Source organism: Sitodiplosis mosellana, unplaced genomic scaffold (genome assembly GCF_009176505.1).
Source record: "Sitodiplosis mosellana isolate CC-2019 unplaced genomic scaffold, AAFC_SMos_1.0 Smas_scaffold_5, whole genome shotgun sequence".
Classification (NCBI taxonomy): Eukaryota; Metazoa; Arthropoda; class Insecta; order Diptera; family Cecidomyiidae; genus Sitodiplosis; species Sitodiplosis mosellana.
Genome location: NW_022595248.1, coordinates 5,058,862 through 5,077,634, shown reverse-complemented (window position 1 = coordinate 5,077,634; position 18,773 = coordinate 5,058,862). Strand labels below are relative to the sequence as shown.

The 18,773-nt window shown below is 37.5% G+C and overlaps 1 protein-coding gene across 4 annotated transcripts in view; it reads left to right on the top strand.

The window, feature by feature from the left end:
- The window catches only part of LOC129566860 (zwei Ig domain protein zig-8-like), a 29,444-nt gene extending 23,172 nt beyond the window's left edge, over nucleotides 1-6,272 (top strand). For 3 of the 4 annotated variants that reach the window (XM_055443154.1, XM_055443156.1, XM_055443155.1), the window contains exons 9-10: nucleotides 148-245; nucleotides 2,877-5,535. In XM_055443154.1, the coding sequence (XP_055299129.1) occupies nucleotides 148-245; nucleotides 2,877-3,196 (418 nt within the window). In that variant the 3' untranslated portion in view covers nucleotides 3,197-5,535. Of the gene's footprint in view, nucleotides 1-147; nucleotides 246-2,876 lie in introns of all 4 variants that reach the window. The other variant, XM_055443157.1, reaches the window with a different exon arrangement.
- The last annotated feature ends 12,501 nt before the right edge of the window (nucleotides 6,273-18,773 follow it).

Genomic DNA, 18,773 nt, shown 5'->3' with positions numbered 1-18,773 from the left:
TAACTGACCCTTTTTTTCTCGTTCTCTTGTTTCTTCTTCTCTTTTCCTTTTTTTTCTCTCTCTCTCTCTCTTTGTCGTTTTCATTTGGAAATTTGTCTTTTTATATGGGAAATTCGGTGGGTGCACAAAAATCGATGTCATGTTTAGATTGAAAATATCGGCAGCAAGAGTCACGGATTCAGGCAACTACACCTGTACACCAACGGCAGCTGAAGGTGCCAGTGTTACCGTGCACATTATTAATGGTAAGTGTCAATTCTCTCGGAATTTACTGTTTATTCATTTACGCATCACGAGCCAAAAGACAAAAAAAAAACTAGGAAAAACCAACAACAACAATGGAAGCGAGAGAAAGCTCATTCCGAATAAATAAGCTGATTGACACGCGCATAGAAAACATAAAAAAAAACACTCACTCAAACGAGCGCCAAATGAACGAACGACACAAAAAAGCACTGTATGGCATATAAAACAATGGCCAACGAAGCGAAGAATGGATTGCCTTTAGACAGTGAAATGGAGAAGCGTGCATGGGGGAGAGGGCGATAGAGTGGGAGAGAGAGAGGGAGAGAGAGAGAGAAAATTGCCCGAAACTGAAATAACACCAGAGAGTTCAGTTCATTTTTGACAGTTCGGTTTTTTCGGCCAGCCGAAAATGGAAAAAAGTTCATTAAAAGTAACAAAATGTGTGCGCTGCTACTGCAGCAGTAGCAACACCAGCAGTGTGATAGCAATGTGTGTTGGATGGGCACACACGATGGACACATTCACCCACGTGGAATGTACATGTGATTGTAGCAGCGCGCAAACATGAGATAAAGAGACAATCACATTGCTTGTGCAAGCATTTGTATTCATTACAACACCACCTTTAATTCCGTTTATTCTGCATTGCGTTTTTTCCTGGTTTCGCCACGACTCGCCACACGGTTTCATTTGTGTGTGTGTGTGTATGTGTGTGTGTGTGTTAGAGAAAGAGAGCAATATTGGAGACGATATTCGACAATGATGGGGCACATCACACAGCATTTCCATAAATGATGAACAATGCTGAAAAAAACTCTGGATGATTGTGTAATTATGTATCTGCATGATAAGCATGTGATTCGGATGTTTTGTATTGTGTCGCAATTGCGAGGAAAATGACTCGTTTTTTTGTTCAGTGCGATTTGGTGAGAAGAGAAAAAAACACACAGACACACATAACTCACATTCGAGCTAATTTATTCGAAAGTTGTTGCTTGTGCAACGAAAATGAGACAAATGGCGACAATAAATTATTCATAATAATGATAGCATGTATCGAGAACTTTGTATGTGTGTATGTGTCGCTCATAGTACATAAACAAAAGGATCATAATCTCGGAGGGGGAGTTCAATCGACATTGTGCAATAGGAAGCGAGCGAATGAGCGAAGGAAACTTTTGGTCCAGTCACGAACAAATTGTGTTTGTTTCCCGTTGTTCGTTGCAAGGCCACTATCAACACCACTTCGTATAGTGCGGGCCGTATGAATTCACTGTACATGGATACGAAACTAGTAAATTTATTCATGGCGGAAATTTCTCAATTCAATCTACATTTGAATGCGATTGTATTATCATTTCAGTGGTTTGTTTTCAAAGCTTCACTCTGGGGAAGGAGAGCGAAGGGAGAACGCGGTTCTTTTCACCACATTCGTCTTCATCATTCGTATCAAATTATTATTGCAATGACCGATGTATTCGGTCGTCAGTGAGCGTTCATATTTTTTTGTTGCTTACCATTGCGACTCCAGTTTTTTCTTCTCTTTGTGAAAATGTCAACGACTCGAATCTCCATTGGCATATAGCGCGCGCACATACACAATCATAAAAAAGCGAGTCGTTTTGTTTCCACTTTCACATTATCACATTCGCGAAGCGCATTTGAGATTCATGGCATACATATAAAAGCCAAAACAAATGACTTCCTATTTCTTTTGTCAGATTCTTTTATTGTTTCGATTTGTTGCAGAGAGACACACGGGAATAAATATGCCTAGCATAGAAACGACGGTAGAGACAGTGCAGGAGTGAGAGAACGAACGGTGCGGTTGAATTAGATCCTCATCACACGGAAATTGCTTGCGCAGTGTTAAACCGCTCTTCGGCAACCGCCCGTTCTATCATTCGTATTTGGAAAATCACCAGGACGGGCCGAAAGTGTTCAGTTTGCATTCAACTTCCACTCGTTCGCACATATTTACATTTTCGAACACGCACTTTTTGATTGATTCTGATTGTTAATTGAGCCATTTAGACGAAGCATTTACGACGGCCGAGCCGAGCTTTTTTTCCACTCTCCCACTCTTTCTGCCTGATGTACGAAGCACTTCGTCAATTTTTGCGTGATGAATGCATTGCAGTATTTTATGCTCGTTTGCGTGAAATCAACGTCCAAACGACCAATGTGCTTGCTGTGCCGAGAGTGTGGAGCAGAGAAAAGAATGTGTGGAGTGTGTGTGTGTGTGAGAGAGAGAGATAGTGTGTGAGCGAAGCGAAAAAAAACGCACGCAATCTATCGTACAAAGCTATTCGCATTACATTTAATGAAACTATTAAGTTCGACACGGGCATTCCGGCCAGAAGTTTTTCGCCATGTCAAACGGTATTTATTACACGGAAACGGATTCTAAGCACGCAAACCCCGTCGTTTATATCAAAAGATTCAATTCGTTGGCGACGAATTGGGGAGATTTTTCTTCCATTCTCCCGTCCCCAATCACCAAAGGTGTTTTCGTTTGATATGAGTTGTTGAGCACACCGTTTGTAATTCGTTGTCGCAATTTTTCCATCAGGAAATTCGATTTTAATTTGACCATTTTCAATGTTGTTTCGTTTTGTTATCGTTTATAGGTGAATCTCCGGCTGCCATGCAGCGAGGTTGTGCAAATGCCAACATCGATATGTCGATTGTGTTGTACATCGTTACATTGTCAATGCTGTTACAGCAACTAAACCGGATAACACATGGCTACGGTGTATCGTCAGATGTGATTCGATGGTTCAGCTCAATAACACCAAAAAAGACAATAGCATCTTCGTTCCATTGTCAACAACACCAAATTGAAGCGGATTGTTCTAGATTGCAGCCATCTGCAAATTCTTATCGAACAGCTGCAGAAAATCGGATCACAGTAAACAGTGTCGATTGTGTCGCTTGCATCGTGAGATGAAAGCCAAACAGGCAAACACGTAACAATGGATCGTCTTTTTTGGTAAATAAGGTTAAAATTGTGTCTTGCAGAAAGACAACTTACGAAAATTGTGTTTAAAGTGAAATTGGATTTTGAATTTAATTTAAGAACGATTTTTTTTTTGTGTGAAGAACAAATGATAATGAAACAAAGAAGAAATGACCGGAAACAATGTTTCAGTTTATAAGGGAAGGAGAGATGTAAATAATAAGAACTCTTTGATTAGTCCAAAAACAAAACTAAAAAAAAAAAAATCTATTTCTATATATACGATGATATTAATTCTCAGTACCGTCGATGCAACCTGTGATTGGCAAACCAATATGAAAAGACAAAAGAAAAATCTAAATCAATTTCTAGCTGAAGCACGAAGCACATAAAACCAACAGAAAAAAAATTACTTAATTTAGATCGATTATCTTTCATTAACTCAAATGAATTACATTCTCGCAATCTTTTCATTTTCAACCCGAGCGGAAATAACTTTAAACAGTTAATTAAATGCTCATGAATCAATTTGGATCAAGGTTACATTCATTCCCTCTACTTTAGCCAACATTGCACCGGTGAATAGAAAAAATGCACCGAGTGAGCAAAAAAGTTTTCCAATGAAACGAAAAGAAAAAACGGAAAAAAAAACGGCGAGAGAGACAGAGAGCAGCACACGAGAAGTGGGAAATAAATAGCGGAAATCCCATTAGTAACATTAATCATGACGAAAAAAAACCAGAAAATTAAATTAAAAGTGAAAATAGATAAAAAAAAACCACACATACACAGAACAAGAACTATTTTATGAAGATAAAAAAAACACACACACCCAAATTTTTGCATGCACATTTATGGTGATGTCATGGCCACACATTATTATCATTGTGACAGTAAATTTTAAGTAAATGTAAAACAGAATGTTCATTGCTAAATCAAATAAATCACTTGGACTAGGGGAATAGGGTGAAATTAATTTAGTAAAATAGAACCACAAACTTTTACCTTGATTTAACATCATGTTTAAATATTGATATGACCTCGGTATTAAATGTGAACTTTATGTTGCATTGAGGCAAAACAGAGAAGAGAAGAACAAAACAACCAGAAAAATTTCTAACAAATCCGAAGAAATGTCCTCGCATACATTTCAAAGTTTAAGCGCTAAACACATTTCCTTATATGTTACTTGCTCGGCTTTTGCAAGTGGGCATTTGAAGATTGCGGTTGTTGTCGGTTACATCACCCTCGAGATCATACATACAAACAAACACACGGAGAAGTAACAAAAGCGTCAGCGGAATGTGAGTGATACAAATGCGATGCCATTTTATTTAAGAGCGCTGCTGCATATTCTGCAAAAGTGGAACATGTTCAACGTTTTGACGTCAGTTAATGAAATTCTTTGATGAAATGGAACGGATGCTGTTTCATTGTATTTCATTACTCACAATGTTTGCACACAATGGGGAAAATCGACGACCCGTGCCAAAACAGGGCGGCGGCGACTAAACGGAGCAAAAGAGAATGAGCAAGTGGACGAATGAGATACAGAGAGCAAGAGAGAGAGAGAGTGTCGCAAGTAAATGCGCTCTATTAAATACGTGATTAACGTATTTCAATTAGATATTCAGTTTTAAATGTAAATTTTATCAAAAACCATTAGGCACTAATATACTCTTATAAAGGAAATATTTGCATGTCAACGAAGGAGAGAGAAGGTAAGCAGAGCATGGAAGGAGATACTTTTAAAATACGATTTCTGTTGAATGTTACAATTAAAACTATGTAGGTTAACGACAATCGAATGAACCAAAAAAAAAACTCACCGGAAATTGACTTGGATTCTTGTAATGAATTTTCCCACGGCTACGATGACGCCCAAGGATAAAAAACATCGTTGATTTAATTCAATGTGATGGTGCATTGCGCACCGTGCTATCAACTGCTTATCACTGCGTAAACGATTATTTTCTTTCTTTCGTTGTTCTTCTTTCAAATGAAACGGCTTTCGAAAATAAATGTGACGCATGTAATTTTCCTAAATGCATTTTAATTGTTGAGTGGGCGAGAAAAAGGTTCTTTTTTCTCGCATTTAATTCTCAAATTTTAGCATTTAGTGAGTGGGAGCGAATGGAAGAAAAAGGAAGAAGAGGGGAAAAACGTGATTCGTCCGTTGATTAATTGGCGCATTTTCATGGAAATGATCTTTTTGTTATCCGTGTGGGCACATTTAGCTCAAACACGCCCGCATACAAATGAAAATTACATTTATGGTAATAATAATTGGTGCTCACACAGAAGTACTTTTACAACATGCACGACTTGTATTGGTAATTTTATATGTATTGTATCGGTTCTGCTGTGCGATATTACAACCAATACTACTTTGTGACATAGTTTACTAAGTAGTTAATAGTGGTGATCTGACAAATTACCAATACAAGTCGTGCATGTTGTAAAAGTATTTCTGAGTGAGTGAAATTTTTGAAGAATCCAATTAATCCAAGAAATGAGTTCTTGTCCCTTTCCCTGTGTATGTGCGTTATTCCTTCTGTTTCTAACCTGCACAATTACGAATTCACATCATTCACGAGCACAATCCAAAGACACTCACACACAGAGAGAGAGATAGAAAGAGAGACAGAGACAGACACACAGAGGACTCTATATAACCCAAAGAAAGAATTATAATTAATAAATTCAGACAATTTTTACTTTTTTTCCCTTATTCTTCCTTTTTTCCGTTCTATGGCTCATGGTGTTTTTATGTTCGCGTCAGCGAAAATAAAAACGACCAGAAAGAAAACAAGATCCTCCATTTGGTAAACGAAGAAAAAAATGAGAATAAGAATGAAATTATATGTATAAAAATTAGCATAGAATTTATGTAAGAAAAAGGAAGATTTACCGAGATAATGGCAAAGAAAAATGAGCAAGAAAGCAACAAAAAAAAAACGAAAAGAGAGACACACACACAGATAGCTTGAATGAAACACAAAAAAATTGTAATGACGAAAAAGAAATGCGAATGTAATTAAAATATGAAAACAAACAGAAAAACAAAGCTCGTGTTTTTAATTGTTATACGTTTTCTTCGGCATTTCACATTGTGCCGAAATCATATTAATAAAAGCACTGATACTTGATACGGCCAGATGAAATTTGGCACAAGTATTTTTCAGTTTGGTTGTCATTGCTGGCGGCGGCGACAACGGCAATGACCATGGCAGCAACGATGAACGGTGGCCGATTGAGAGTTCAAGAAAATGTAAGTACCAAATATGCTTTCGTTGTAATCATTTTTCGTTTGGGTCACAACGTGCCTCGTCACGTGTATGAATATTGTTGTCGAATACCGTTGCTTTGGATACTTTGCAACGAATATTTTAAGGTTCATCACAAGTGGAGAGAGAGAGACAAATATAAACGATCATAAGGGAGCTCCCTTGTGAAGCTCTCTTTCCATAGAAGGACGAGAGTGTAAGAAACAAGAGGAAAAAAATCACAAGGCAAATCAACACTTAAACAGAAAAATGTTGAATGGAATCATTTTTCGGGCCACTTCAATTAAAAATTTAAATTGACATTTAACTTTGTCTTATCTATCGCGCACACAGAAACGAAAGCAACACAAACACAAATTGTGAAAGAGTGAGCAAATGCTTTGCTCGATTCTTAATTAAACATGCATTTTTTACACGTACTCTAGAGAAGCAAATATTGCGTGCATTTGTCAGCCTTTGATGAAAACATTTATTTAAACCGTCTCCTTGAAGCACTTCTCATTCTCCGCTGCCCTCTCACATCGTTCTACCCTTTTGTCTTTCTCATCATCTTTCAAGTGGCACTTCATGAACGTCTTGCAAATGTTTAAAATGTTGCGCTACGTCATTGTTGTTTTGCAATTTGTGTATATTTGCCGAACACTCTTTTCCAAAGCATACAAGAGAATAAGTGAATAGAAGCGAGAGAGAGAGAGAAAGGAAGCGGGAAATTTGCTGGCCAAGCATATTTTGCTTTCTTGCTAAATTGATGATTTGATATGCAATGGAAAAGGGAATGAATTTATTCGAAGAAATTTGAAATTCCATCAAAAAGCGCAATTACCGTTGCGAAGAAATAAATTTTTCTATTCAAGCGAATCGACACTTGAGAGCGTTCACTTTGTTGCTTTCGTAGAAAAATCGCTGAAATGGATACTTTTTCACCAGAGAAACAATCGATGGAGTGCGTGACGGACACAAGACAGAAGACGAAGACAGAAAAGAATAGGCAAATGGCAAAAATCCATTTGCAACCATATTATTTTTCAATTTTCGTAATGGAAATTCATTTGCACGCATTAATAATTACTCACTTTCGATCGGTGAGTGCGAGAGTGTGCGCGAATACTAGTGCTGATCAATCATCTAATTAGATTTACCATCGACACGTCGTTAATTGCTGCAGAAATTCAGCTTGAATATTGCGATCGAGAGAGAAGAAAATGTGCTCACTTTGATTATACAGTGTGTCTTTTTGGTGTTCTTCTCTTCTCAAGGGTCAATTTGTTGGATTTGTGTGTGTGCTGTTCGTTTTTTGTGTGTTATGCGGCGTTTTGTCGCCGGAAGAACGGTTTGTCCCATTTAAAACATTGCCGATTCCAACTGTTGGGGTAAGTACTCGGTGTTCTGGAGTTCATAAAAAAAACGGGACAAGTTGAAAGAATGAAAAGTGTCAAGCGTCGTCAAAGAAATGCTGCGTGCTTTTACACCAATTGACCTAATCATTGGAAATGGCAGCGTGTGGCAGTAGCAACAGCAGACGCAAAAAAGGAGAATCTGTATATAGCTATTATGTCTCTCTCTCTCTCTCACTCTCTCTCTCTCTGTGCCTTTCTTTAATTATTACGAGGAAAAGAGGAACAACGACATCATCAAGAGGAAAAAAGAGACAAAAAAAAACGGAAAATATGAGCCATAATTATCTCCATCTCGTCAGCATCGCGTTTTTGATATCTCCGTTTCTCCCCCTTCTCTGTATCTGGAAGGTAAGCTTTTTGATTGAAATGGAAAAGAAATGAAAAGAAGACGAAAAAGTGAGCTAAAGCATTGATGAGGCTTGGAACATTATGTCTGCTCGTCATTAACGGATGAAAGAAGAATGAATAAATACAAGAGAAAAAAAAACGGCATTCAACTGATGTGAAATGACCCACGAACAAAATTCGATTCCGAAAACCACAAAGTGCCAAGTCCTCCTCGATATATAAGCAGGCATTTTTTTTATTATGATTGACAAAGCATTTAGCTTATTTTGAAGGGAAAAAAAGGAAAATAGAAATCGAATAAGCTGACGATGATTCGGCAAGAATATGTTAAGCAACTGCGTGCTGCTCGTTAAAATTGTGACCAAGCGTCCTTTTCAATTTGGCAATTAGAATATTTATAGTCATTTAGCGTGTAAACCACTAATCATTTGTGCAGAAACACACAACGATGGGCGTACGTTCAGCCGGACCGTATGATACAGCAATCAAACCCGAGAATATCATGAACCATGTTTCATAAACAGGAATGTAATAATAAACCATGATATTTAATAAGGCTGAAGGCGACGCGAATTTGCCTATTGAGAGCCCTCTCGCCAACGTATTTTTTTCCATGCCATGTGATTTCCGTCGAACCATGATATAGTTTCGAATAACACCGGTGAAGCTTCATAACATTAAGTTTTGATGGATGGAAAGTGATGCCAGCAGAAAAAAAGATGAAAACAATGTTTTCGATGGACAAAAACTAATACATTTTTGTTGGAAAACAATCGAAAAATGTCCGCTAACTATGGTTACATGGAGTTTAGTTGGAGCGTATGAAACAAAGGCAATTTTTTTGGTTTTCTGTCTTGTTGTCCAAAGCGAGAAAGAGGCTCATGTTGTTGATCAAAAACTTGTCGTTTTTCGGGCTGACGTCACTGATTTTTCACATTTCATTTCACTAGAGTCGCCAAGTGGCCGATGAATCGGCCAAAAATAAACACTTCTTTCTTTTTAAATTGATTGAATGGTTGAAAATTTGAAAGGCACGTGTCCAAATTATTTAAAACCAACTTTATTAATTTCTCACAAATTGAATAACAAACACAGAGAAAAAAATAATACAATGAAAATTTGCTATTTTCAAAACGAAAAATTCGATAAACTTTGGGAAACCCGGGACCCGGAAGAAGGTGTTCTCTGACATGCTCTAAACTCATGTCAAACTTTACATATGTGAATCCTGAAACGCATTCTGCACATCTACTGTTCACGACCATTCAAATGGTACCAGTGGCATCAAAATAAGTTGGGTATAAAATGGTTAAAATGGTACCAAAACTTTTTGGGCAAGCGCATTAATATATAAATTGTGACGCGACAGAGAGAATAATTCGAAATCGATAAATAATTTAGGTGGATTCGAAAGCACACATAAAATACACAAGTTTTATGTGTTTACACGGAAAAAGGCGCCACTTTATTAGTTTGGATGAGAGAAAAAAAGGAAAAAAATGTTCGAGCAAACACAATGGTACCGAAAAAAAACTGAAAGAAGAGAGGAGTAGGAGAGGGAAAGAGGAATGGTAAGAGAAAAAAATATTTTCGCTATTTTCATTTCGACATTTTGCTGTTATATCTTTATTATTCGCACGGATCTGCGCTCAAATCATAATTCCGTATGAATCTAGCGTACATAATGTGTTTTGGCTACGGCTATGGCTCGGAACTCCGAAGTGCTTCAAGCATCTCACGCGCTCATTAATAATGTGCGGCTTGGGGATGGATGCTTGCAAACAATGTCAATACATTTGTCGGTCGGGATAGAAGCAAAAGAGAGCAACCGGGGCGAGTGACTGAGTGAGCAAGAGACAAAATACCAATGGTGTACCTGAATTTGTTGGGAGCATTGTGCGTGAGCTACCATAATAAAGCACAAACACACTCACACACACACAGGACCGTATCATTAAATATTCACAACTCACGCATATTCAAGAGCCAATGCGCCGAGTCACCGGCACCCATTCGAGAAATTATTGATATAATATACAAATAAATATAAATATCTAGGGGGAAAGAACTATTGGTATATTTACTTCATTGACACGTATTGAAAAATATTCACAGGCATTTGCACTGCATTCCGTAGTATTATTGTTGTTGTTTTCTTCTGTTGCTTCGTCTCGTTTGTGGCGAGCAGGAATGACAGTTGCAAATACGCACATTTTATTGACCATATTTGCATGCATTCGCAGCTAGCTATTCAGCGCATTGACACGCATTGACGCGTATTGATCCAAACTCGGTAGAATATGCGATTATTTACAATATTTATATTTTCATTTACTCAGTTCTTTCCCCCTAGATAAATATAACTGTATTCATATCGTGTTCCATGACAGACGATCGTACCTTTGTGATAGAAGCAGGTGCGCATTTCAATCTCTGTTGCAATGGCAGTAGCTGTAGCAGCAGGTTAGACTATATCAAATGTTCTTGCTTTTTTTTACGGTGGCAAAGAGCAAGAGCGAGAAAGATAGATAGAGAAAGTACAGCAATGCGTCTACTTTGTTGTCTTCGTCGTTATGAGTGTCATTTGGCATTGCTGGTTTTCTTCATTGAATGTTAATGGAAGGTATATAGGAAATAACGTGATCTGAAAGCATAACATATACACTGAATGCTTCAACGATATCAGTCAAACTAAATTCGCTTTTGCCATCATTTTTCTCTACCTTTTTTCGGTCATTTTTACATCGAAATGTTGTCGCTCGGTTGTTGCTTTTTTTTCCTCCTCCAGTTTTGATGGTGAAACATCTTTTCGAAATGTTTTCTTCTGAAAACGTTTCGTTTTATTTTTTCATTATCATTTTTTCTTTGTTTTTCGTTCTCTCGTTGTATTTGTTCCAGCATCGGTCGGAATCCATTTACATAATTTGTGTCTTTTGTCACGAATCAATGCGATTGAAGTGACAGGCTTTTGTTTCGTTTCCATTAGACTGTGAAAGATACAGGTAAAAAGACAATGGCTTCGACAATCGCATCAGATTGAATCAGAATTATCCGATTTAGCTCTGTGCGGAGTGGCGCTTTGTGTGTGTGTGTGTGTGAATGTGTGCAACAAAGTTTGAAAATGAAATTCACATTCATTCATTCATTCATTCTATTCATACGTATTCTAATCTTGTTCACACTGTTCAATGCCCATAAAAGTTCGACGGCTGTCTCCAAGTTTACAAAATAAGCGGCCACTGTTTACTTAAGAGATATTTTTGAAAGGAAAGACAAATTGCGATTGGAAAATGAATCTGAATAGAATTAAGATGAAGAAAAATTGAAAACAAAATATTTTCGACACATTTTTTCTTCTTGGTTGTGTAGAGACAAGACGCTGACTTCAGCATCTTTTTATTCGTTTATTTCTATTCTGTTCGTTGAAACATTGTCGTCTTTCGTTTGATAATATTTCACCGGGCGCTATTCGGCAGATAATTCGATTTGAAAATGAACACGAAATACATTTAGCGAAGCGGATCAGAGAGAGAGAGAGAAAGAGAGAGAAAGCGCTCGCAGAATGGTGCGATTTGTAATGCGAGATAAAGTTGAATATGACCGTAAGTCAAATGTGACTAATAAATTTTGTAAATAAAGTGAATTTGCCATTTTTGCAGACAGTTTTTTTTTGACTTTGTGAGATTCCGATAAAAAAAATATTTCCATCGAATCCCGTTGTTTTTTTTTCTCTATGTTTTTCAATCAATGTTCAATATGAACAAGAAAAAAACCATTGTAACATTTCACATTGAATTTACATTTTGATCGACAGAAAATGACGCAGATTTACATTAAACAGACACAAACACACTCGAATAAAACAAAAAATAACGTGGCCGTTGCCAAACATGGAATGTCGATAAATAAATGGCAGTTTTTGTGTTTGCTGGTGTGAAATGTGTCATTAATGTGTTTTATTGCCAGCGAACACAAATTGCAGAAGAAGAGGGAGAACGAGCGAATGAACAAGCGAAAAAAGAATGGTCGACAAAAATGGAATGGCTCACGTAGCTGACGAAAGATTACGGAGGGGCGGTTGGTTTGGTTTGGTTTGGTTGGAGTTTGGAATTAGGTTGCGTGAAAACAATCACATCGTTCACAGAGGCGAATGGAAGTTGCTAGTTGCAACACAAATGAAATCTTTTAATTAGCCGTGAACGTGATCGCAACAATGCTCTCTAGTTGGATGCCTCATGAACTATGTATGTTCAAATTGTTTTGTCGCCGAACAGAGAGAACCAGATCATGGTATCCCTCGTTGTCTCTCGGCCCAAGCCTTTTGGCATTCAAGTTTGATTTTTCCTCGTGGAAATTTCGAAACTGTAACACAGCGAATAGTTACGTGTACCGACATTCCCATTAACCCCACAAGCTTTACAGTAAAGGATTTTTTCTTCTCATTCTCTTCCATTTTACTTAACTTTGCTGTTTGGGAATTCCACAGCAAAGTAGTTAGTGAAAAATGAATTCATTCAACGCGCTGTGGCTTGCGCTCGCTTCGAACGTATTTTTTTCCGAGCAAGAACGCACAGCGCACACATTTTGACGTAACAAATTAAAATTTATGCACTGAAATTAAACTTTGTGAGAGTAAATTTTTTTTCCGCTTTGAAATGAACGTAAATATGTATGTATTAAGTGAGAAATTCTCATTTCATTTAGCAGCTCGGTCTCTTTCTCACTTTTCCACCATAGTGTGAAATGTATGCTTCCACTTTGCATGAATTTTGTTCGCGAATTCGAACACAGACACGAAACAGCAGAAGAAAAAACGCGTGCGAATGATTGTTCCATGTCACTTTTTGCAATGAGCCAGTAAAATAATCGAGCGCACTTGAAACTTCTTCATTTTATGTAAGTCAAGTCATTTTTTCTCAACACTTTATAGCTTCAAATTTTTTTTTTCGTTCCCTATCCCTCTTCTTTTTATTCTCGTTGTTGCTACTGCTGCCGCTGCTTTCATTTGGCATTTTCAATGAGAATCGAGAGCGAATTCAATTCCAGGGGAATTTCTTTTTTTCCCACACTTTTTTTTACATATTTTATAAATTAAAACTTTTCTATTCTAAATTTTTTTCTGCAGCGCTGTGAAAACCGAAATAATCGTTTTGTATTTGACGGTTTCCAAATGAAATAATGATATTCGACTTCGTTTCTCTTTTTTTCTCCCTCTGTCGATGGTTTTATTTTTAGAGTTGATGATCCACTTCATCCTTCACATTTCGTGCCAAAGATTTATTCGTGTTCGCGATTTTCCTTTCGTTTCTCTCCCGACCGAAACGCAATCTTTTTCTCTCTCTCTCACCCAAACACACACCAGATGCGGTACGTTCATTGGGATTTTATGCAAATAACTGTTTCGGTCGGTTTTATTTAGTTAAAAGTTAGTAGGCAATTTCTACTATTTCACATTTTTTTTCCATCAGCCATCAACAAATAGAAGAGTCGTCTGAACTCACTAGCTAAATCGGTTTCAAGTTGTTGAAGTAGAACGGTTCTTGTTGAAGGAGCGCGAAAGGAGAGACAATTGGGAGAGAGAGAGAGAGAGAGAGAGAGCAAATCAAAAAAATTTGAGGTCTGCAGGTCTTATGTAAATTAAATATGATATCATGCCGACAAAGTTTTGCACTAGAGCCGACACATCACAAGCGCAATTTCTTTCTGGTATTTTTAGAATCATCCTCTCGAACAAGGAAAAAACGCGGAATTTGATTATCTTCTGAAAATCAGCGACCATCGCTGTGCCGAAGAAGAGAGAGAGAGAGAGAGAGAGAGAGAGAGAGAGAGAGAGAGCAAAAAGCAGCCACTTCATGAAGTCAAAAGATATATTCAATTCGGCTGAATTCATAAACGCGCTCACTTTTGATTAAATTGTATACAGTGACTGTATGTCAGCGGAACAAGTGATTTACCGTTTTTATAGCCTTTTTCCCCATTAACATAGTTTCAATGAGTGAAAAACATTCTCTCTCAACTCGTAATTATGTAGTTTTGCATTCAGTGCAATCGTTGTTTGCTAAAATGGCATTATGTTCACAACGCGCGCACACGCATGCGAATCGAAAAGAAAAAATTCGCCGGATAAAATGGAAAAAGAAGCAGAAAATGCGAACAGTGGGAAATGGAGGAAAAACGAATAGCCATCTAGCGTTTAGTATGGGCTCCATCTTTAGTGAGTGCCATGACATTTTTGCTTTTCATTTTTAATGATGTAATCGTTTAATTACAATTTACGTTTTTCATTTTACCTGCTTATGAGTTTTTAGTGGTTTATGAAGGGCCATAAACAAGCGAATGCCATGAATGAGCTTCAATGTAAAACATTTTGCACGGTCGCTAAATTTTTTTTCTTCACTTTTTTTCTCTCCCTTGATACCTTTCCCTCTTCATCTCTTCATACCTTTCTCTTTTTTTCCCCTTCTCTTTTGCTCTCCTTCTCTCCTTGTCCCGGTAAATCGCCCATTTTTTGCATTGCTTAAAAGCTTTTGCGTCACCGCGCGTTCAAATGCAATTGAAAGCAATTTTTAATGAACACAAAAAAGTGAGAAGCCAGAAATAGTAGTTGTTCAACGTGCACATAATGTGCTCACTGCAAAACCACTTATTATTTTCTCTACTATTTTGCTAAAAGGTGACACTCGACCAGCCGTTTTATTTTGTTACGGTAAATATATTACGATAATAAAACGGCAATATACGTTGCCCAACAAATGTGTATGCTTCATCTGATGTACAAACTTATTTTCATCTGGTGTACAGAGCCCGGTAAACTGGTGAATGTTCCATTAGAGGGAGTCCCAATTACCGGTTAGGTTAAGGTCTTGAATGCACGATTTAATCGTGGTTTGACGGCACAAAGTTCGGAAAACATCTTCAATTATGTCGTGCCTGACAACAAATCCACCCAGCAGTTCATGTATTGCTTCAATAGTAATTACGCAAAGAAAATGATCAAAAGATAAATTGCCAATGGAATATGGTATAATTGCCGTTTTCCTGTTCATTAGCCTGAGCATATTTCGCTCTCTTTTCAAGATCAGCTTCAATAAAAATAAAAATGATGCTAATAAATTGTGTATTTCAGAAGGAAAATCGAGTGGATCCAATTGTATAATTCATTAGAGAAAAAAAAGCGATTTTCCCTATGTCGATGCCATGAACTCTAGTATTTTTTCCACTTGAACATTTCTCCAAAGTACTTTGGTTTCTTCAAAACCGAGCAAGTTTTCGAGTTTTCCTGTGTGAAATATTTTTTTCTCGAATGAAACATATCGTAAGCCGATGGGCTTTTCGTAGAAACCAATTTGTGTGATACGACCACATCAAATGAAAAAAAAACTGTCATGTCTTCCTTCCTTGAAGTATTTCGTCGAATTGTGAATATTTATTAGCACTACATGAAATGTAGAGCTATTAGATTTGTTTGTTTTTCTGGAATGTTCAGATACGATATCTCGTGAACGCTTTGGCCGATTTCCTTCAAATTTTGGGTGTAGGCTTCTTTTGGCCCAAGGATGTGCAGGAATATTTGTGGTAGGTCATGGTAGACCGTGATGGCCGATTTTGAAAATCGGGTTTGTAGGCAGAACGCCTTGATTGATTTTGATGAAATTTTGAATAGAGATGTTTTTTGTCGTGATTACACTCTCGTGGTCAGTTGTTGAAGACCACGATGACCCTTTAAGAAATCGCTTATTCAGGCTGAATGGCCTCAGCCGATTTCGTTCAAATTTTGGGTGTAGGTCACTTTTAGGCTGCCATTGTGCACCGTATATTTGTGGTAGGTCGTGGTAGACCGTGATGATCGATTCTGAAAATTGGGTTTTTAGGCTGAACGCATTGAATGATTTTGTTGAAATTTAGAATGGAGATCTCTTTTGTTGTAGATTTGGGCATGAGATACTCGTGGTAAGTTGTGGAAAACCATGATAAAAATGATTCGTATAAAATTTCTCCTTAACTTTCCCTACAGTTTTTAACTGATCTCGACTAAATTTTGCATACATATTCTTTCGATCGAGATCCAACTCACCGTGAGGTTTTGGGACATTTTTAGGACATTTTCAGAAATTGAAAGAAAAACGTTTTGATGAAACGCCAAATGTCACAATGAAATTTTTTGCACATTTTTGGACGATTAGGGGTGTCCAAATTTTGCATATACTTGGTTTTCGAACTCGAATTCGAAGTCATTTTTCGAAAATGAACAAAAATCTTTAAAAAGGCTGAGGTGCCCGAAAAAAAAACGATTTTCGAAAACTTCAAATATGAAATAAAAATACTCAGATAGCTGGCTTGTAATAGAAATGTAATGAATATATAGTTCTTGATGGAATATTGATATCATGTCAACGCAGGACCTGCGTCACAGGTATATATCATGGGGAGGAAATACAACCAGGTTTCAAACTTGACGTACTGTTTAGATTTGAAATTGTAAATTATATTGATGCGCCCTTTGAAATTGGGGGGCTGTAGTCGCCTCAATTTACTTAGAGTTACTTTGACATCTCACCAGCCGCTATTTGATACACACTACCTGACTTAATGGTCCCAAATCGAGGCGAGGCGTCTTAAAATTTGGAACTAAATGAACACAAGGGAACACTAGACGTTGAGGCGCGCAAAGCGCTGTGTTCACTTTAGTAAAATTGATAATTAAAATATAATGTTGGTTTGCATTTTTTTCGTGAAATATTCTGAAGATACCTTTTTTCATGTCGAACTGTTCACACAAATTTTTCACGAATCATTTTCATTAATAGACATAAATATGGAAACTCAATCTCTACATTTCATGTAGTGCTAACCATTCAGTTTGTTAAAACAAACTGTGTGGCAACACAAAATGAAGAACACCATTAGCTCGCAAAGCGAGCTGGGCGCGGAGCGAAGCGAAGCGCCCATCTTGTTATTTACGTAATTGTTGAAGAAATGAATGACAAGGTTTTGGGAAGCGAAAAGTTGGACGACAGCCACGAAAAGCATTTATAGAATTCGTCAGTCACGAGCGAAAAGTTCACTTACTTGAAAAGAAATTACTGAGGCAAAAAAAAATGCGAACAAAAACGAATGAAGAAAACGAATTCTCGGTGGATTTCAAACGGTTTCCTCGACGTAGAATGAACCACAAGTGAAAGTGAACAGTATTTCTCTCGTCTTCGTTCCAAGAAACGAAAGTATATCTTCAGCGCACCGCACTGAAAATTCAATTCCATCGGTGATATGAAATGTTTTTTTCCACTCTTTTCCCTTCTTTTTCTGGCAACAGAAGTAAAGTACTAATAAACAGTGACTTGAGGCACGTTTCCCCGTTAACTTTGGTGTGGTCGAATGGCTGTAGCATTCTTTTTTCCTCCAAACGTAAGCATATTTTCAACATGATGGTAACAACAAAAAATACCGTGGCGACTATGTGATATGAGTGATGTTAAAAATGCGGCATGAACGAATGTGAATGGGTGTATGTGTGTGTGAAAATAATTATTTGCGGCACGTAATTCACATGCACGCACACCAAAAGGGAAGAGACATTTCCGACACATTATAACCAGTGAGTGAGATGAGATGAGATGAGACGATGCGCTTTTTCCGTTTTAATTATAATGCTAAATTCATGTTCGGAATGAAAGTGTCGCAATGTTATGTGTATGTGTGTGTGCTCTTTTGCCTCGAATCAAGTGTATTTTCATTACGAGCGACAAAACGTGGAGCACCCGTTCGAGAGAGACAGAGAAAGAGAGAGAGAGAGAGAGATTGGCGAAGGGAGAAACAATAGCTGAAACGGGATCAGAATACGATACATGTGAGACGTTTTTATAGGAGCATCGTCGTTTTTTTTAATGTATTTTGGCTGGGTAATGTTGTCATTATCACGACAGCATGAAGCAGGACCCTTCGTCTCACATCGGAATAATGCGACGGCGAAAGCGAAGGTGGAGATTTATGGATTAAAGCTTCGATAAATATTAAAGTGGAATTTTTTGTCGCTGCCCGCCAAAAAAAATTCCTTAGTAATTCCTTAATCCACGCGCCATTGTGTTAAGTAGAAAATTGTGAATGGTTTTTTTTTTGGAAATAATAATCCGGTATTTATGTGTTATTTGAGGATATGAATTGCCCATTGAACTGGGAAAAATTCCTATTCTTGCTTTAATACACAGGTATCTATCGTAAGACTTGATATTTTCTCTTTCCCCACAAATATGATTGATTCTCTTGTCGGCTAATCATATTACCATTTCGTCCTCATGCACTGGGGAAAAAATCCACGTGTTAAAAATTCATTTAGCTACCGCCCGCGCAACACATTGTAGATTTATCAATCGTCATGGACCCATCAGTTATCCCAATACCATCACACATATCATATCGACCTGGCAACCAATGACTTATCACAACCTAAGCCAAACATCAAAAATACTCAACACACACAGCTCTCTCACACACACACAATTCACCAATTGCAGAAAACAGCCGGGAAAAAGGCGAAAA